The sequence below is a fragment of the Dryobates pubescens genome, chromosome 41 (genome assembly GCF_014839835.1).
Source record: "Dryobates pubescens isolate bDryPub1 chromosome 41, bDryPub1.pri, whole genome shotgun sequence".
NCBI lineage: Eukaryota > Metazoa > Chordata > Aves > Piciformes > Picidae > Dryobates > Dryobates pubescens.
This window is the reverse complement of record NC_071652.1, coordinates 68,960-88,915: the sequence shown is the minus strand read 5'-3', so window position 1 is coordinate 88,915 and position 19,956 is coordinate 68,960. Positions and strand designations below refer to the sequence as shown.

The following is a 19,956-nucleotide window of genomic DNA, read 5'->3' as shown; positions in this document are numbered from 1 at the left end:
TGGGGCTTCCCCACTGGGGGGAACTGGGTGGAGAGGGAGGGCCTGGAGGGTCCTGGAGGGATTGGAACAATCCCTGCTGACCCTAATTGGAGCTGGCAGCTTGGAAGGGATCTGAAAGCTTCCTGATGCAGAGCAGAATGAGACCCCCCCCGGGGTGGGACTTTGGATGAAGCTTCCCCTGGGCTTTTCCCACCTCCCCCCTGCAGCTCCTGCCAACAGCTTCCCCCCACTGCTGGCATCTCCCAGGGCTGGAGGGGGCCTGGAAGATCATCCAGTTCCAACCCCCACCCCCTCCCCACTGCTGTGGGGGCAGGGCAAAGCCCCTGGCAGGGGCTGGGGGGGGGGGGGGGTTGGGAACTGAATGCTCTTCAGCCTCCCACCAGCTCAGGTCTCACCCAGCCTGGCCTTGAACACCTCCAGGCTTCAGGGAGCTGCTGTGAAGCTTCAGCTCCACCAGGCAGGGGGTTTGAGGGCTGGAGATGAGGTGTGGGAAGGAGGCTGCAAGGGGAGGGCAGCAAATTGCCTCCACCTCTCCCCCCAGGGCTGGTGCTTGACCTGGCCAGGAAGGAGCTGCTTTGACCACCCCCCAGCTCCTCCCTGGGGGGTTCCATCTCCCTCCCCACCCATCCAGCAGCACCCATGGCTGGCTGGGGGGAAGGGTTCCCCTAACCTTTGTGGGCCACCCAGCTCCTGGTGCTGGAACCCCCCCAGGGAGGAGCTGGGGGGTGGTCAAAGCAGCTCCTTCCTGGCCAGGTCAAGCACCAGCCCTGGGGGGAGAGGTGGAGGCAATTTGCTGCCCTCCCCTTGCAGCCTCCTTCCCACACCTCATCTCCAGCCCCCTGCCTGGTGGAGCTGAAGCTTCACAGCAGCTCCCTGGAGGTGTTCAAGGCCAGGCTGGGTGAGACCTTGAGCCACCTGAGCTGGTGGGAGGCTGAAGAGCATTCAGTTCCCAACCCCCCCCCCCGCCCCCAGCCCCTGCCAGGGGCTTTGCCCTGCCCCCCACAGCAGTGGGCAGGGGGTGGGGGTTGGAACTGGATGATCTTCCAGGCCCCCTCCAGCCCTGGGAGATGCCAGCAGTGGGGGGAAGCTGTTGGCAGGAGCTGCAGGGGGGAGGTGGGAAAAGCCCAGGGGAAGCTTCATCCAAAGTCCCACCCCGGGGTGTGGGGGGGTCTCATTCTGCTCTCCACTTGCTCAGCATCAGGACTTGCATCTCCCCCAGGCCCTTGGTGTGGGGCTGAGGCACAGCTCTGGCCCTGTGTGTGTGGCTCCCCCCTTCCCCTGCTGCCACCTCCTGCTTTCTGGGGGGGGGGGAGGGGGCTGGTGGGCAGCAGGGGGAGCGTGGTGGGGGCTGGCCAGGGAAGCAGCTATTGTGTGGAGGCAACAAGGCATAGTGGTGAAGCCAAGCAAGCAAATGGGCTGGGGCCAGGAGGTGCCTCCAGTTCCCAGGCTGTGGGCATCCCCCCCCCTGGTGCTGCTGTGGTGCCAGAGGACACCTGGCATGGGCAGAGCCTTGCTGCCAGCTCCCCTCCCTGGGCTTCCTGGCAGGATGGGGTGAAGAGAATGGGAGCTGCCCAAGGGGAAAGGAGCTGGAGGGGGATTTGGTGCCAGGGGGGTGCCCAGGTGGCACCAGAAGGGCACCCAGAAGCCTGGCTTGGAGCGGGGCAGGGGTTGGGCACTGGGGGAGGGCACAGCTTGGGGAGCTGGGGTGAGGTTTGGGCTCCTCACTGCCAGGAGGACCTTGAGGAGGTGGTGCAGGGCCAGAGCCTCACTTCAGGCTGGGGCTGATTTCCTTGCTCTGGAGCTGGCCTCAGCCCCGAGCTGGAGCTGGTCTCAGCCCCAAGCTGGAGCTGGTCTCAGCCCCAAGCTGGAGCCGGCCTCAGCCTCCAGCTGGCCTCAGCCCCAAGCTGGAGCTGGCCTCAGCCTCAAGCTGGAGCCGGCCTCAGCCCCAAGCTGGAGCCGGCCTCAGCCCCGAGCTGGAGCTGGCCTCAGCCCCGAGCTGGAGCTGGCCTCAGCCCCGAGCTGGAGCTGGCCTCAGCCCCGAGCTGGAGCTGGTCTCAGCCTCAAGCTGGAGCTGGCCTCAGCCCCGAGCTGGAGCTGGTCTCAGCCCCAAGCTGGCCTCAGCCCCGAGCTGGAGCTGGTCTCAGCCTCAAGCTGGAGCTGGCCTCAGCCCCGAGCTGGAGCTGGTCTCAGCCTCAAGCTGGCCTCAGCCCCGAGCTGGAGCTGGCCTCAGCCTCAAGCTGGAGCTGGCCTCAGCCCCGAGCTGGAGCTGGCCTCAGCCTCAAGCTGGCCTCAGCCCCAAGCTGGAGCTGGTCTCAGCCTCAAGCTGGAGCTGGTCTCAGCCTCAAGCTGGAGCTGGCCTCAGCCCCAAGCTGGAGCTGGTCTCAGCCTCAAGCTGGCCTCAGCCCCAAGCTGGAGCTGGTCTCAGCCTCAAGCTGGCCTCAGCCCCGAGCTGGAGCTGGCCTCAGCCCCGAGCTGGAGCCTCTCTGATCTCCTCCAGCATGGGTGCAGATGCCTCCAGCCCAACCTTCCTGGCCAGGCCTGATGCTGCTCAGTCCTGGCTGTCTCTCTCTGCCCTTGGCTGGGAGCTGGGCTCCCCCCAGCCCAGTCCTGAGGCTCTGGTGCTGGGTGGGACAGGGAGGGAGCCCCATGAAGGGGGTTGGCAGTTTGCTGCCCCATCCAGAGAGCCTCTCCTGACCTCCCCAGGGGATCTGGAGCTGCTTGGAGCCAAGAGAGCTTTCTCTCACCTCAACCCCCCCTTGGATGTCTTCTTCTGCTGGGTGTTCCCTTGGAGCATTTGAATGCCCAGGAGCTGCTTTGTGTTTGAGGTTCCTGCTCTCAAAGGCAGCAGGGGGAGGGCAGCAGAGGCTTCCCTGCCCTCCCCAAAGCCTCACTCAGCTCACAGCTGCTTTTGAACCCCTCTGATGTTCTCCAGCAGCACCCCAAGAGAGCATCCAGTCTGGACTTGAAGATGTCAGGGAGGTGGCAAATCCTCTCTCCTCCTTCCCCCTGGGGAGGTTTTGTTCTGCTCTTCACCTTCCCCCCTCCCCTCCTGCTCCTTTGCATGTGGCTGGCTCCGGCTGCCAGCCCTCAGAGCCTCTCCCTGGGCCCTGGGAAGCTGAAGCTGCTTCCCCTGCTGGGTTCCAGGCTTCCCTTTGCAGCTTCTCCCCCTCCCTCCCTGCTGCTGAACCTGCTCTTCCCCCACTCTGCTGGGCTCCAAACCAAGCCCTCTTCTACCTGGGGGCTGCAGGGTGGCCAAAGCCACCTGGGGGGGGAGCAGCTGGGGGCTGTGTGTGTGTCCCCCTCCTCCCCCCCAGCTCCACTCACTCCCTGGTTTGCTATGAACAAGGTTGGGACCAAGCCTTGGTTTGGAGGGGGGGTGGGATGGAGGTCACCCTGTGCTTCATCCATGGGGCAGGCTGCTGCAAACCTTCCTCCTCCTCCTCCTCCTGGGGTGGCCAAGCCAGGAGCTCTCCTGGGGCTTGCAGATGGGACAAGGCCTTTGCCTGGCAGCATCCTTGTGCCAGAGGGGGGCACACACAGCCCCCTCACATCCTTCTCTCTCTTCCTTCCTCCAGCTCCCCCCTGGACCCCCAGCCTGGCCACCCAGCCCTTGAGGGCAGCCTCCCTTCCCTCCTCCCCCCCTCCCCCCCAGTGGCCACCACCTGGATGGCTCCGGCTGCCCCCAGCCCCTCGCCGAGTGCCCCAGCAGCAGCCCCCAGCAGCAGCACCCAGCCAGCCCCAGCAGCACCCAGCAGCAGCACCCAGCCAGCCCCCAGCAGCAGCACCCAGCCAGCCCCAGCAGCAGCCCCCAGCAGCAGCACCCAGCCAGCCCCAGCAGCAGCACCCAGCAGCAGCACCCAGCCAGCCCCAGCAGCACCCAGCAGCAGCACCCAGCCAGCCCCAGCAGCACCCAGCAGCAGCACCCAGCCAGCCCCAGCAGCACCCAGCAGCAGCACCCAGCCAGCCCCAGCCTCCTGCAGTGCCCAGCTGGTGAGTGCCTTTGGCTCCATCCCTCCCCTGCCCCCCCTCCAGTGTCCTCCTCCTCCTCCTGCTGGTGCTGATGGTCCGGGGTGGGGAGCAGCCCAGCCCCCTGCCCCAGGCATTGTTCCAGGGGGAAACCTGATCCCAGCCCACAGACAAAGCCCCAGGAGAAGGGGGCTGGCAGGAGGCTGTTTGAAGGGGGGGGACACACACACACAGAGACACAGGGGGGTCCTTTCTTCCCCAACCCCTTCCCCCCCCCTGCCCCAGCCCTCGCTGGGGCTGCTGGGACGAGCTCCTGGCCCCAGTGCCATCTCCTAGACAACCAGCACAGGGTAGGGGGGGGGGGAGGAGAAAGGGGGGGGGGGGGTCCTGTTGCCATGGTGATCAATGGGGGAGCATCCAGCAGCTGGGACAAAAGGACACCACCAACACCACCCCCCCACCCCCCAGCCTCTCCTGGCTCCTTTTCTCCTCCTCGCCCCCCCCCCCCCCCCCCCAGCTCCCCCTCCCTTCTTTGAGGCTCTGCAGAAGAGGCCACAAGACAATTGGGGGGGGGGGGGGGGGCTTGGGTTGGGTCAAAGTGGCATCTCCCTGGGAGCCCAGAGTGGTGGCAGCATGCCACAGCCTTCCCCCCCAGCCCCTTAGCAGCTGCTGGGGAGGGGGATGTGGGGCTCTGGGTGATGCCTGCAGCCCCCCCCCCCCCCAAAAAGACCTTTAGGTTGGGTTTGGAAGGCCCCCAGCAGGGCTCAGGCAGCACCTGGTGGCTCCAGCCCCCATCCCTGCTGGCAGCACAGGCCCAGCCAAACCAGCTCCATGCTCAGGGAGGTCCCCAGACCCCGGTGGGGTGACCCCCAGCAGGCCACCAGTGCCACCCCCAAGCCCTTCCCTGAGCTCCCAGAGCCTCCTGCTGCCCAGCTGGCATCTTCCTTGCCCATCCCAGCAGCTCCCCAGCCCCTTGGTGGCTACAGGCTCCTGGAGGGGTTGCCCCTCCAGCTGGCCACTTGGGGGGCTGCTGGTAAGGATGTGGTGGCCACAGGGTCACTGCCCAAGGCCTGCTCCAAGCCCCCCCCCTGCAACCCTGGCCCAGTCCCTTGGATGCTCCTGGGCTTGACCCAACCCAACCCAATGATCCCCTTCAACTCCTCAGTGGCTCCAAGGCAGCCTCCCCCTTCCCCCTCCCCTGGCAGCCCTGAGCTCTTGCCCACCTTGGCTGGGAGCTGGAGGTGGGGGGGTTGGAGAGATGCTCCTGGAGGAGCTGGGAATCATCTCCCTGGGTGTGAGATTCCCAGCTCCCTGCTGGGGGAGGGGAGGGGGGAACGTGCCCAGGCAGAGCCCTGTGCTGCCAGCTGGGCCTCAGACCTTGCCTGCACCTCAATTATTCATCCCTGGCTTTGGTTGGGGCTTTTTATGGGCTCCCTCCTGGCCCCCACCCTTGGCACTCTCTGAACTGAACCCTGGTGGCTCCCAGCAGCAGCTGCTGGTGGGGGTCCCCCTGGGGAGGGAAGGGGAAACCACAGAGCCAGCAGAGAAAAATGCCCCCCAGGTGCCCCCCAGGGTCTCTTCCCCTCCTGGTCTGCTGGGCTGGCTGAGGGGATGCTCCCTGTGGCCTCTCAGCAGAGAAAAATGCCCCCAGGAGCCCCCCAAGGTCTCTTCCCCTCCTGGTCTGCTGGGCTGGCTGAGGGGATGCTCCCTGTGGCCTCTCAGCAGAGAAAGATGCCCCCAGGTGCCCCCCAGGGTCTCTTCCCCTCCTGGTCTGCTGGGCTGGCTGAGAGGATGCTCCTTGTGGCCTCCCAGCAGAGAAAAATGCCCCCAGGAGCCCCCCAGGGTCTCTTCCCCTCCTGGTCTGCTGGGCTGGCTGAGAGGATGCTCCTTGTGGCCTCCCAGTAGAGAAAAATGCCCCCAGGAGCCCCCCAGGGTCTCTTCCCCTCCTGGTCTGCTGGGCTGGCTGAGGGGATGCTCCTTGTGGCCTCCCAGCAGAGAAAAATGCCCCCAGGAGCCCCCCAGGGTCTCTTCCCCTCCTGGTCTGCTGGGCTGGCTGAGAGGATGCTCCCTGTGGCCTCCCAGCAGAGAAAAATGCCCCCAGGAGCCCCCCAGGGTCTCTTCCCCTCCTGGTCTGCTGTGCCTGCAGGGCTGGGCTGGCTGAGGGGATGCTCCCTGTGGCCTCCCAGAGTCTAGCAGGAAGCTGGGGAGGGACTTCTGAGGGTGTCAGGGAAGGGTAGGACTAAGGGAGGGTGGAGCAAAACCACCTCCAGAGCATCCCAAGGGGAGGGTGAAGGACTTGAGGGACCCAAGCAGAGGAGGGGGGGGGGGGGGGGCACCCCAAAAGCAGCCAACCCACCCCAGGGGCTGGGAACAAACCACTTGCAGGACCTGCTGAGCCAGCTTGAGACCTTGCTGGGCAGCCTTGGGTGGGCCATAGGAAGGAGACCTTCTCCTCTGCTCTGAGGATAGGTTGAGAGGGTTGGGGTTGTGCAGTCTGGAGAAGAGGAGGCTCCAAGGAGACCTTCTGGTGGCCTTGCAGTGTCTGGAGGGGGCTCCAGGAAAGCTGGGGAGGGACTTTTGAGGGTGTCAGGGAGGGGTAGGACTTGGGGGAGGGGGGGCTGGGATGGAGCAAAACCAGAAGTGGGGAGATTCAGGTTGGGTGTGAGGAAGAAGTTCTTCCCCAGCAGGGTGGTGAGAGCCTGGCACAGGCTGCCCAGGGAGGGGGTGGAAGCCTCCTGCCTGGAGGTGTTTGCAGCCAGGCTGGAGGTGGCTGTGAGCAACCTGCCCTGGGCTGAGCTGTCCCTGCCTGTGGCAGGGGGGCTGGAGCTGGATGAGTCTTGAGGACCCTTCCAAGCCTAACAGTTCTCTGACTCTGTGACTCTGATTCTGTGATCTAGCAGGGGGTGTCCATGGCCACAGCAGGGGGTTTGGAGCTGGATGAGCCTTGAGGTCCCTTCCAACCCTGACCACTCTCTGACTCTGTGATGATCTTTGAGGTCCCTTCCAACCCTGACCACTCTGTGATGATCTTTGAGGTCCCTTCCACCCCTGACCACTCTCTGACTCTGTGATGATCTTTGAGGTCCCTTCCAACCCTGACCACTCTGTGATGATCTTTGAGGTCCCTTCCACCCCTGACCACTCTCTGACTCTGTGATGATCCTTGAGGTCCTTTCCAACCCTGACAGCTCTATGATCTAGCAGGAGGTGTCCCTGCCCATGGCAGGGGGTTTGGAGCTGGATGATCCCTGAGGTCCCTTCCACCCCTGACCACTCTCTGTGACTCTGATTCTCTGCTCTGCCCTGAGCTGTCCCTGCCCATGGCAGGGGGGTTGGAGCTGGATGATCCTTGAGGTCCCTTCCACCCCTGACCACTCTCTGTGACTCTGATTCTCTGCTCTGCCCTGAGCTGTCCCTGCCCATGGCAGTGGGGTTGGAGCTGGATGATCCTTGAGGTCCCTTCCACCCCTGACCACTCTCTGTGACTCTGATTCTCTGCTCTGGCCCTGAGCTGTCCCTGCCCATGGCAGGGAGTTTGGAGCTGGATGATCCCTGAGGTCCCTTCCACCCCTGACCACTCTCTGTGACTCTGATTCTCTGCTCTGCCCTGAGCTGTCCCTGCCCATGGCAGGGAGTTTGGAGCTGGATGATCCTTGAGGTCCCTTCCACCCCTGACCACTCTCTGTGACTCTGATTCTCTGCTCTGCCCTGAGCTGTCCCTGCCCATGGCAGGGGGTTTGGATCTGGATGATCCTTGAGGTACCTTCCACCCCTGACCACTCTCTGTGACTCTGATTCTCTGCTCTGCCCTGAGCTGTCCCTGCCCATGGCAGTGGGGTTGGAGCTGGATGATCCCTGAGGTCCCTTCCACCCCTGACCACTCTCTGTGACTCTGATTCTCTGCTCTGGCCCTGAGCTGTCCCTGCCCATGGCAGTGGGGTTGGAGCTGGATGATCCTTGAGGTCCCTTCCACCCCTGACCACTCTCTGTGACTCTGATTCTCTGCTCTGCCCTGAGCTGTCCCTGCCCATGGCAGGGGAGTTTGGAGCTGGATGATCCTTGAGGTCCTTTCCAACCCTGACAGTTCTATGACCCAGCAGGAGGTGTCCCTGCCCACGGCAAGGGGGTTGGCTCTGGATGCTCCCCGAGGTCCCCTCCACCCCTGCCCCACTCTCTGACTGCATGCTCACCCCAGCTGGCCCCCGCTGGGCTGTTGCCCCCCACGCCCACCCTTGATCCCACTCCCTCCCCCTCTGCTTTGCCTCCCCCCGCAGGTGGCCCAGCCCTTTTCTCCTGAGAAGAGCCCAGCCAGGTGATCAAAATAGAGTCCCTCAAGGTGACAGTCGACTTCCTGAAGGTGCCCTTGGGCCTGAAGAAGCCACCGGTGAAGGAGGCGCTGGCGGCGGCGCCGGGGCCGGGCCGGGGGCAGGGCTGCGGCGCCGAGCGGCACCGGGGGCGGCGCTCGGACGCCATGGACAATGAGTCGCAGTACTCAGGCTACTCCTACAAGTCCGGCCACTCCCGCAGCTCCCGCAAGCACAGGTGAGGGGCCAGCCTGCCCTGGCCCAGCCCTGCCCCCCAGACCCCCAGCCAGCCTGGGAAGAGCCCCCCAGAATGCAGCCTGGGTGAGCCCAGCCTCCCTCGATGCAGCCCTCCCCCTCCCCGCCAGCTCCTGCCTGCGGCGTCCCTGCGGCATCCCCGGGCTGGGATCTGCTTCTGCTACCCCTGCAGGTGGTCAGGGCCAGGCTGGGTGAAGCTGGTTGTGTCCCTCAAGCCCTTGCCCTCCTCCCTTGGGATGCTCTGAGGTGGTGGTGGGGAAGTCACCAACCCAAACCCTCAGTGCTGTGGTCCAAGCTCATGGACCCATCCCTGGAGGTGCTCAAGGCCAGGTTGGATGAGGCCCTGAGCAGCCTGGGCTGGTGGGAGGTGTCCCTGCCCATGGCAGTGGGGCTGGAACTGGATGCTCTTGAAGGGCCCTTCCAACCCAACCCATTCCATGATTCTCCTCTGCCTCCTCCCTGGAGGTGCTCAAGGCCAGGTTGGATGAGGCTTGGAGCAGCCTGGGCTGGTAGGAGGTGTCCCTGCTTGGGGCAGTGGGGCTGGAACTGGATGCTCTTGAAGGGCCCTTCCAACCCAACCCATTCCATGATTCTCCTCTGCCTCCTCCCTGGAGGTGCTCAAGGACAGGCTGGATGAGGCTTGGAGCAGCCTGGGCTGGTGGGAGGTGTCTGCCCATGGCAGTGGGGTTGGAACTGGAAGCTCTTGAAGGGCCCTTCCAACCCAAACCTCTCCATGATTCTCCTCAGCCTCCCTCCACAGAGGCTTCCCCTCTGCCTCCTCCCTGGAGGTGCTCAAGGCCAGGTTGGATGAGTCCTGGAGCACCCTGGGCTGGTGGGAGGTGTCCCTGCCCATGGCAGTGGGGCTGGAACTGGATGCTCTTGAAGGGCCCTTCCAACCCAACCCATTCCATGATTCTCCTCTGCCTCCTCCCTGGAGGTGCTCAAGGCCAGGCTGGATGAGTCCTGGAGCACCCTGGGCTGGTGGGAGGTGTCTGCCCATGGCAGTGGGGTTGGAACTGGATGCTCTTGAGGGTCCCTTCCAACCCAAACCTCTCCATGATTCTCCTCAGCCTCCCTCCACAGAGGCTTCCCCTCTGCCTCCTCCCTGGAGGTGCTCAAGGCCAGGTTGGATGAGGCTTGGAGCAGCCTGGGCTGGTGGGAGGTGTCCCTGCCCCGGGGCAGGGGGTTTGCACCTCGCTGATCTTCGAGGTCCCTTCCAACTCAACCCATTCCGTGGATGCCAGCCGAGCCCCTAGCCAGCTGTAGGTGGGCAGGGTGGGCACAGGTCTTTGGAGGAGCTCCCCCACCCCACTCCCTCCTTCTTGCCTGCCAGGGACCGTCGGGACCGGCACCGCTCCAAGAGCCGCGACGGGAGCCGCGGGGACAAGTCGGTGACCATCCAGGCGCCGGGAGAGCCCTTGCTGGACAATGAGTCCACCCGGGGGGACGAGAGGGTGAGCTGGGCACGGGCTTGGCATCTCTGCAGCCCCTCCACCCCTCTGCTGCCGAGGGCAGGGCGCGGGGGGGGGGGGCCCGGGCACGCCTGCCGTGTCCCGGTCGAGCCGGTTGGGCTGGCCCCTGGCCGGGCTCCTGCGCGGTGCCCGCGGGCAGGGCGGGCAGGCGGCGCCGGCTGCAAATGAAAGCGGCTGCCACGGTGCCCTGGGGATGCCGCCGGGGTGGGCACAGGGCTGGAAAACGCCCTGGGGGGATCCAATCCTTAGGGACGAGCTCTGCCTGCTCCGCCGCAGCCCCAGCCCGGCTGCCGGCGCCATCGGCGGCTCCTGCGCCGCGTCCCTCCGGTGCCAGCCTGCCACCGGGGACCCCCGGCGTGGGTGCCAGCAGCCCCCTACCCTCCACGCTGGGCACTGGCACTCCTCGGGCTGCCAATCCGCAGCTCCCGGCGGCTCCCAGCCGCCCACGCCGGCGGCTCCCTGGCTCCTTTCATCTTCCCCCCCCCTCCCCCTGCGGAGCCGGCGGCGGCTGCTGGCTCGACCTGCCCGGGCCACCAGCTGATGGCAGCCTTGGGGTCACCTGGGGATGGGCTGGGGTCCTCCCGGGCCCTCCTTCCCTTCCCATCCCTCCGGAGAGCCCCCAGCCCGGCTTTAGTTTGCTGTTGGGAAGGGAATTGCTGGAATCTGGTGGGGGGTGGAGAGGGGAAATGAATCCCAAAGTCTGAGGGACGTCAGAGGTTCATGGAAGGGGTTGGGTTGGAAGGGGTTGGGTTGGAAGGGACACTCAGGACCATCCAGTTCCAACCCCCCCCCTGCCACCTCCCACCAGCCCAGGGTGCTCAGGGCCTCATCCAGCCTGGCCTTGAACGCCTCCAGGGATGGGAAAAGAAGATCCCAATTGGGATCACCCTGCAGGAGTGGTCAGGGTCTGGCCCAGGCTGCCTGGGGAGGTGGTGGAGTCCCCATCCATGGAGGTGTTCCAGAACCCTGTGGCCACTTGGGGCTGTGGTTTGGTGGCCATGGTGCTGCTGGCTTGCTGCTTGGCCTGGATGCTCTCAGAGGGCTTTTCCAACCCAAACCATTCCATGTTTCCATGTGTCCAAGGCTCTGAGCTCCCTGTCTGGGTGCTGGCTGGAGGAGGCAGCTCCCTCCCTCCCTCCCTCCCTCCCTCCTGCACGGTGGTGGTTGGGGTGTGTTGGGCTGGGCATGTCCCTTCTGGCCCTGCTAATGAGGGGGTTTGACTGGGAGCTGGCAGCTTCCCACTTCCAGAGCTGGGGCTGGAGAGCTGGAGAGCACAGCACAGAGCCACCAAGGAGGCTTTCCTGGAGGGTCCTGGGCCGAGTCGTTGTCCCCAGCCCACCCCAGGCTGAGGTCTCCACCGGCTGGATGGGGGTGATGGTGCCAGGCAGTGCCCCGGGCTTGGAGGTTTGGTGGAGGGGAGATGTTGGAGCTGGGGTGGGATGGGAGGGTCCTGTGAATCCAGCAGCTTCCCCCCCACCCCAGGGTGCTGGGGATGGGAGAGACCTGGAGCCAACCCCCTCCCCCACCCCGTGGTGAAGGAGCAGCCCCAGAGGGGGTCTGAGCAACGCTCAGCAGGAGCTAAAGGCTGGGGCAGGGGGCAAGAGGCTGGGGGCACACTCTGCTCAGTGGTGCCAAGGGGGCACAAAGTGGAGGCCAGGAGGGAGAAAGCTGTTTGGAGGGAAGCTGCTGGAGGCCTGGAGCAGGCTGGAGAGAGTCCAGGGGAGGCTGGGAAGGTGCTGAGGGGCCTGGAGCAGCTCTGGGAGGAGCACAGGCTGAGAGCTGCCTGAGGCAGCCCCAGAGGGCATCTGAGCAACGCTCAGCAGGAGCTAAAGGCTGGGGAAGGGGAGGGCAAGAGGCTGGGGTGCTCAGTGGTGCCAAGGGGGCACAAAGTGGAGGCCAGGAGGGAGAAAGTTGTTTGGAGGGAAGCTGCTGGAGGCCTGGAGCAGGCTGAGCCCAGAGAGAGTTGTGGAGAGCTTCCGACCCCCACCCCTGGGCACTGTGCCTCCCCTTGGGCGGGGGAGCCCTGCTGGGGCAAGGGGAGGAGGAGGAGGAGGAGGGGGTACAGGAGCTGCCCTCCAGAGCTTCCCTCCCATGCCTCCCTGTGTCTCCCCCTCCTCAGGACGACAACTGGGGGGAGACCACCACGGTGGTGACGGGGACCTCGGAGCACAGCATCTCCCACGATGACCTCAGCCGCATCGCCAAGGACATGGAGGACAGCGCCCACCTGGACTGCTGGCGGCACCTGGGGGTCACGCTGGCGGGGGCCCTGGCCCTGCTGGCCTTCCTCACCCCCTTGGCCTTCATGCTGCTGCCCCAGCTGCTGTGGAGGGAGGAGCTGGAGCCCTGCGGCACGGCCTGCGAGGGGCTCTTCATCTCGGTGGCCTTCAAGCTCCTCATCCTCCTGCTGGGCAGCTGGGCGCTCTTCTTCCGCCGCCCCAAGGCCTTCTTCCCCCGCGTCTTCGTCTTCCGCGCCCTGCTGATGGTCCTGGTCTTCCTCCTGGTGGTCTCCTACTGGCTCTTCTACGGGGTCAGGATCCTGGACTCCCGGGACAGGAACTACCAGGGGGTGGTGCAGTACTCGGTGTCGCTGGTGGACGCCCTGCTCTTCGTCCACTACCTGGCGGTGGTGCTGCTGGAGCTGCGGCAGCTGCAGCCGCAGTTCACCCTCAAGGCCGTGCGCTCGGCCGACGGCGCCAGCCGCTTCTACAACGTGGGGCACCTCAGGTACCCGCCCCACCCCCACCCCCGAGGGCGGGGCAGGGGGGCGGGGCCGGCAGGGGGAGGCGCCCCGGAGGGGAGCGAGGATGGGGGGAGTCCTAGAGGGGAGCTGGGGAGATGGGGAGGGGACGCTCAAGAAGCGCAACCAGGGATGGGTTCTGCTGGGGGAGGTGGAAAGGATGGGGAGAGGAAGCTCAAGAAGCTCAGCCAGGGATGGGTTCTGCTGGGTGAGATGGGCAGAAGAAGCTCAGGAAGTTCAACCAGGGTTGGGTTCTGCTGGGGGAGGTGGAAAGGGTAGGGAGAGGAACCTCAAGAAGTTCAACCTCAAGAAGTTCAATCTCAAGAAGCTCAACCAGGGTTGGGTTCTGCTGGGGGAGGTGGAAAGGATGGGGAGAGGAAGCTCAAGAAGCTCAGCCAGGGATGGGTTCTGCTGGGTGAGATGGGCAGAGGAAGCTCAGGAAGTTCAACCAGGGTTGGGTTCTGCTGGGTGAGATGGGCAGAGGAAGCTCAAGAAGCTCAACCAGGGATGGGTTCTGCTGGGTGAGGTGGGCAGAGGAAGCTCAGGAAGTTCAACCAGGGTTGGGTTCTGCTGGGTGAGATGGGCAGAGGAAGCTCAAGAAGCTCAGCCAGGGATGGGTTCTGCTGGGTGAGATGGGCAGAGGAAGCTCAGGAAGTTCAACCAGGGTTGGGTTCTGCTGGGTGAGATGGGCAGAGGAAGCTCAAGAAGCTCAACCAGGGATGGGTTCTGCTGGGTGAGGTGGGCAGAGGAAGCTCAGGAAGTTCAACCAGGGTTGGGTTCTGCTGGGTGAGATGGGCAGAGGAAGCTCAAGAAGCTCAGCCAGGGATGGGTTCTGCTGGGTGAGATGGGCAGAGGAAGCTCAGGAAGTTCAACCAGGGTTGGGTTCTGCTGGGTGAGATGGGCAGAGGAAGCTCAAGAAGCTCAACCAGGGATGGGTTCTGCTGGGTGAGGTGGGCAGAGGAAGCTCAGGAAGTTCAACCAGGGTTGGGTTCTGCTGGGTGAGATGGGCAGAGGAAGCTCAGGAAGTTCAACCAGGGTTGGGTTCTGCTGGGGGAGGTGGAAAGGGTAGGGAGAGGAACCTCAAGAAGCTCAGCCAGGGATGGGTTCTGCTGGGGGAGGTGGAAAGGGTAGGGAGAGGAACCTCAAGAAGTTCAATCTCAAGAAGCTCAACCAGGGTTGGGTTCTGCTGGGTGAGATGGGCAGAGGAAGCTCAGGAAGTTCAGCCAGGGATGGGTTCTGCTGGGTGAGGTGGAAAGGATGGGGAGAGGAACCTCAAGAAGTTCAACCTCAAGAAGTTCAATCTCAAGAAGCTCAACCAGCGTTGGGTTCTGCTGGGGGAGGTGGAAAGGATGGGGAGAGGAAGCTCAAGAAGCTCAGCCAGGGATGGGGGTTCCTGGGTGAGGAGTTGGGGAGAGGAAGCTCAAGAAGCTCAACCAGGGATGGGTTCTGCTGGGGGAGGTGGAAAGGATGGGGAGAAGAAGCTCAGCCAGGGTTGGGTTCTGCTGGGTGAGATGGGCAGAGGAAGCTCAGGAAGTTCAGCCAGGGTTGGGGGTTCCAGGGTGAGGAGCTGGGGAGAGGAAGCTCAGCCAGGGATGGGGGTTCCTGGGTGAGGAGTTGGGGAGAGGAAGCTCAAGAAGCTCAACCAGGGATGGGTTCTGCTGGCTGAGATGGGCAGAGGAAGCTCAGGAAGTTCAAGCAGGGTTGGAGGTTTTAGATGAGCTGGGCCCCGGTGAGGAGCTGGGGAGAGGAACCTCAAGAGGTGCAGCAGGCTGGGTTCTTCTGGGAGGGATCAAAAGGTTGGAGAGAGGACCCTGGTAGGGTCAGACTCTGTTCAGTGGTGCCCAGGACCAGGCCAAGGGGCACAGAGTGGAGCCCAGGAGGGAGAAAGTTGTTTGGGGTGAGGCTGCTGGAGGCCTGGAGCAGGCTGAGCCCAGAGAGGTTGTGGAGAGCTTCCAACCCCCCCTGGGCACTGTGCCCCCTGGGGGAGTCCTGCTGGGGCAGGGGGGGTGCAGGAGCTGCTCTCCAGAGGTTCCCTTCCCACCCCTCCAGGCTGGGCTTGGGGCACTCTGGCTGCCCACTCAGCTGCCCCACGCTGGGCACAGCCTCTCTGCCTCCCTGGGCCGAGCTGTTCCCGCAGCCCTCCTCCATCCCTCCCTCCCTCCTCTCCCTCTGTGTGTCCCCAGCCCCTGAGCTGCTGCTGACAGCCTCCCCTGTGTCCCCCCCACCCCCTGCCCCCCACCCCCACCCCTGGCTGTGTCTCCCTTGCAGCATCCAGCGAGCAGCTGTCTGGATCCTGGAGAACTACTACCACGACTTCCCGGTCTACAACCCTGCCCTGCTCAACCTGCCCAAGTCTGTCCTGGCCAAGAAAATGTCTGGCTTCAAAGTCTATTCCCTTGGCGAGGGTGAGCTCCCCAGCCCCTGCCTTCCCCTCTTCTCCTCTCCCCCTTGCTCCTTTCCCCCTTCCTCCCTTCCCCCCCTTCCCCCTCTCCTTCTCTGGATCAGCACAGCTTGGCCCTGGGGAGCATCAGGCAGCCCCCAGCACCTCAACTGCTTCAGGGGTCTGGAAGAAAGGGCTTCAGGGCTGGGGTTGGACCTCTGAGGGCTTCAGGGCTGGAGAGTGGATCTCTGAGGGCTTCAGGGCTGGGGAGTGGACCTCTGAGGGCTTCAGGGCTGGGGTTGGACCTCTGAGGGCTTCAGGGCTGGGGAGTGGACCTCTGAGGGCTTCAGGGCTGGGGTTGGACCTCTGAGGGCTTCAGGGCTGGGGAGTGGACCTCTGAGGGCTTCAGGGCTGGGGAGTGGACCTCTGAGGGCTTCAGGGGGGACCTTTAAGGTCTGTAGGGGCTAAGGTCAAGCTTTATGAATGTTGAAGGTGTCTCCAACCCAACCCAATCCATAACTCAATGACTCTTTGGAGTCTTCAATTCAACCTCTATGACCTTGGAAGGTGTCTCCAACCCAATCCATAACTCAATGTCTCCTTGGAGTCTTCAATTCAACCTCTATGACCTTGGAAGGTGCCTCCAACCCAATCCATAACTCAGTGCCTCCTTGGAGTCTTAAAGTCAACCTTTATGACCTTGGAAGGTATCTTCAACCCAATCCATAACTCAATGACTCCTTGGAGTCTAATCTCAACCTCTATGACCTTGGAAGGTGCCTCCAACCCAATCCATAACTCAATGACTCCTTGGAGTCTAATCTCAACCTTAATGACCTCGGAAGGTGCCTCCAACCCAACCCAATCCATCCCTCCCTGGGAGCCCAACCTCAACCCTCCTGCCCAGGCAAAGGCAGCTCCAACCCCAACCCCTTCCACCCTTCTGCTGGGCCTGGGGAGGCCTAACCTGAGCCTTTCTCGGCAGCAGAGAACTCCACCAACAACTCCAGCAGCCAGTCGCGGGCGGTGATCGCGGCGGCCGCGCGCCGCAGGGACAACAGCCACAATGAGTTCTACTACGAGGAGGCCGAGCACGAGCGCAGGGTGCGCAAGCGCCGCGCCAGGTACCTCCCCCTGCCGCCCCCTGCCCCCTGCCCCCTGCCCTGCCCGTGCCAGGACCCCCCCCCCAGCGGCCACCCAAGGGCGCTAGGGAGCTCCTTGGCTCCCCTCCGCTGGGGGCTTGGGGAAGAGCAGCCTGGTGGTGGAGGTTGGGTTGGGTTGGGTTGGGTTGGGTTGGGTTGGGTTGGGTTGGAAGGGAGCTTCAAGAGTGGCTGCCACCAGAGGTGGTTGCTCAGCCAGGGCCAAGGGAGCTGGAAGGTTATCCAGTCCCAGCCTGGGGATCGTCCAGGCCCAGCTTGAGGATCATCCAGTCCTAGTTTGGGGAATATCCAGTCTCACCTTGAGGATCATCCAGGCCCAGTGTGAGGATTATCCAGTTCCAACTTGAGGATTATCCAGTTCCAACTTGAGGATCATCCAGGCCCAGCTTGAGGGCCGTCTAGTCCCAGCATGAGGATTATCCAGGCCCAGCATGAGGATTATCCAGGCCCAGCATGAAGATTATCCAGGCCCAGCTTGAGGAATATCCAGTTCCAACTTGAGGATCATCCAGGCCCAGCTTGAGGATTATCCAGTCTCAGCTTGAGGATCATCCAGGACCAGCTTGAGGAATATCCAGGCCCAGCTTGAGGGTCATCCAGTCCCAGCTTGAGGATTATCCAGTTCCAACTTGAGGATTATCCAGTCCCAGCTTGAGGAATATCCAGTTCCAATTTGAGGATCATCCAGGCTCAGCTTGAGGAATATCCAGTCCCAGCTTGGGGATCACCCAGTCCAAGTGTGAGGAATATCCAGTTCCAACTTGAGGATTATCCAGTCCCAGCATGAGGATTATCCAGTTCCAATTTGAGGATCATCCAGTTCCAACTTGAGGATCTCCCAGGCCCAGCTTGAGGAATATCCAGTCCTACCTTGAGGATCATCCAGTCCCACTTTGAGGACCATCCAGGCCCAGCTTGGGGATCATCCAGTCCCAACTTGAGGATTATCCAGTCCCAGCTTGAGGATCATCCAGTCCCAGCTTGAGGAATATCCAGTTCCAACTTGAGGACCATCCAGTCCCAGCTTGAGGATTATCCAGTCCCACTTTGAGGATCACCCAGTCCCAGCTTGGGGATCATCCAGTCCCACCTTGAGGATTATCCAGGCCCAGCTTGAGGATCACCCAGTTCCAGCTTGGGGATCATCCAGTCCCACCTTGAGGATTATCCAGCCCCAGCTTGAGGCTCATCCAGCTCCAAGCCTGTGAGGAGCAAAGGCAGAGAGCCCTGGGGGCAGAGAGCCCTGGGGGCAGAGAGCCTTGGAGAAGAGCAGCCCCAGAGGGGCTCTGAGCTGTGCTCAGCAGGGTGGGGGGCAAGAGCCTGGGGCCAGACCCTGCTCAGTGCTGCCCAGGTACAAGTTGGCTTCCTGCTGCCAAGTGGCTGCTCAGCCACCCTTGGAGACCCCCTGCCCCTCAACCTGCCCCTCAACCTCCCACCCCCCAAACCTCTCCTGTGGTGCAGGTTGGCTTCCTGCTGCCAAGTGGCTGCTCAGCAACCCTTGGGGACCCCCTGCCCCTCAACCTCCCACCCCCCAAACCTCTCCTGGGGTGCAGGTTGGCTTCCTGCTGCCAAGTGGCTGCTCAGCAACCCTTGGGGACCCCCTGCCCCTCTACCTGCCCCCCTCCCAGACCTCTCCTGGGGTGCAGGTTGGCTTCCTGCTGCCAAGTGGCTGCTCAGCCACCCTTGGAGACCCCCCTGCCCCCCATGGCCTGCTGCAGCAGACACCTCCCTGCCTCCCCTCCCCCACAGGCTGGTGGTGGCAGTGGAAGAAGCCTTCACCCACATCAAGAGGCTGCAGGAGGACGACCAGAAGAACCCCAGGGAGATCATGGACCCCAGGGAGGCAGCTCAGGCCATCTTTGCCTCCATGGCCAGGGCCATGCAGAAGTACCTGAGGACCACCAAGCAGCAGCCCTACCACACCATGGAGAGCATCCTGCAGCACCTGGAGTTCTGCATCACCCATGACATGACACCCAAGGTGTGTGGAGCTGGGAGGCCTGGAATGGGTTGGGCTGGAAGGGACCTTGAAGGGCATCCAGGTCCAAGTTGAAGATCATCCAGTCCCAAGCCCCCTGCCCTGGGGCTCTGATCCTTGAGGTCCCTTCCAGCCCTGACCATTCTGTGACTCTGATTCTCTGCTCTGGTGTGAGCTGTCCCTGCCCATGGCTGCAACTGGCTGAGCCTTGGGGTCCCCTCCAGCCCTGACCATTCTGTGACTCTGATTCTCTGATCCAGTCTGAGGGGTCCCTGCCCATGGCTGGGGGGCTGCAACTGGCTGAGCCTTGGGGACCCTTCCAACCCTAACAATTCTGTGACTCTGTGACTCTGACTCTATGATTCTCTGATCCAGCCTGAGGTGTCCCTGCCCATGGCTGGGGAGGGCTGGAGCTGAATGATCCTTGAGGTCCCTTCCAGCCCTGACTGTTCTGTGACTCTGATCCAGTCTGAGGGGTCCCTGCCCATGGCTGGGGGGCTGCAACTGGCTGAGCCTTGGGGTCCCTTCCAACCCTGACAGTTCTGTGACAGAGATCTCTGACTCTGATTCTCTGACTCTGTGACTCTGACTCTGTGATCCAGTCTGAGCTGTCCCTGCCCATGGCTGGGGAGGAGGGAGGACTGGAGCTGAACGACTCCTTGAGGCCCCTTCCCACCCTGACAGCTCTCTGACTCTGTGACTCTGACTCTCTGACCCAGTCTGAGCTATCCCTGCCCATGGCTGGGGGGGGGGGGGTGGAGGGAGGACTGGAGCTGAACGACCCCTTGAGGCCCCTTCCTACCCTGACAGCTCTCTGACTCTGTGACTCTGACTTTCTGACCCAATCTGAGCTGTCCCTGCCCATGGCTGGGGGGGGGGGGGAGGACTGGAGCTGAACGACCCCTTGAGACCCCTTCCCACCCTGACAGCTCTCTGACTCTGTGACTCTGACTCTCTGACCCAGTCTGAGCTATCCCTGCCCATGGCTGGGGGGCTGGAGCTGAACGACCCCTTGAGGCCCCTTCCTACCCTGACAGCTCTCTGACTCTGTGACTCTCTGACCCAGTCTGAGCTATCCCTGCCCATGGCTGGGGGGGGGGAGGGGGAGGGAGGACTGGAGCTGAACGACCCCTTGAGACCCCTTCCCACCCTGACAGCTCTCTTGCTTCTCCTCCCCTCCCTCTCCTCCCCCCCCACCCCCAAGGCCTTCCTGGAGCGCTACCTGAGCGCCGGCCCCACCATCCAGTACCACAAGGACCGCTGGCTGGCCAAGCAGTGGACGCTGGTCAGCGAGGAGCCGGTGACCAACGGGCTGAAGGACGGGGTGGTCTTCGTGCTGAAGAGGCAGGACTTCAGCCTGGTGGTCAGCACCAAGAGGATTCCTCTCTTCAAGCTCTCCGAGGAGTTCGTGGACCCCAAGTCGCACAAGTTCGTCATGAGGCTGCAGTCGGAGACCTCGGTGTGAGCCGCGGAGAGGCCTGCGAGAGGGGCTCAGGGCTGGGGCTGTGGGCAGCACCTCTGCTCCCCCCTCCCCTCCTCCTCCTGCTGCTCCTCCTCCTCCTCCTCCTCCCCGGCTCCACCTCAGGGAGGCCACAGCTCGAGGGCAGAGCTGTGGTGGGCACCGGGGAGCTCCGGCGCCAGCGCCGCCGCCTGTGGCCGCCTGCCCTCCGCGCCCCGGCTCCGGCCCTCCTTGGGGGTGGG

At 63.6% G+C, this 19,956-nt stretch overlaps 1 protein-coding gene across 2 annotated transcripts; it reads left to right on the top strand.

Annotated features, from left to right (window-relative positions):
• Positions 1-8,264: 8,264 nt before the first annotated feature.
• VANGL2 (VANGL planar cell polarity protein 2) lies at positions 8,265-19,740 on the top strand. Of its 2 annotated transcripts, none has more exons than XM_054177561.1 (7): positions 8,265-8,508; positions 9,859-9,979; positions 12,117-12,724; positions 15,006-15,142; positions 16,103-16,241; positions 18,027-18,258; positions 19,460-19,740. In XM_054177561.1, exons 1-7 carry the CDS (start codon positions 8,438-8,440, stop codon positions 19,718-19,720), a joined length of 1,569 nt encoding a protein of 522 aa, XP_054033536.1. In that variant the 5' UTR covers positions 8,265-8,437; the 3' UTR covers positions 19,721-19,740. The 2 variants fall into 2 exon arrangements, with proteins under 2 accessions (XP_054033536.1, XP_054033535.1); XM_054177560.1 differs by having other exon boundaries at positions 8,396-8,508; positions 16,106-16,241.
• The last annotated feature ends 216 nt before the right edge of the window (positions 19,741-19,956 follow it).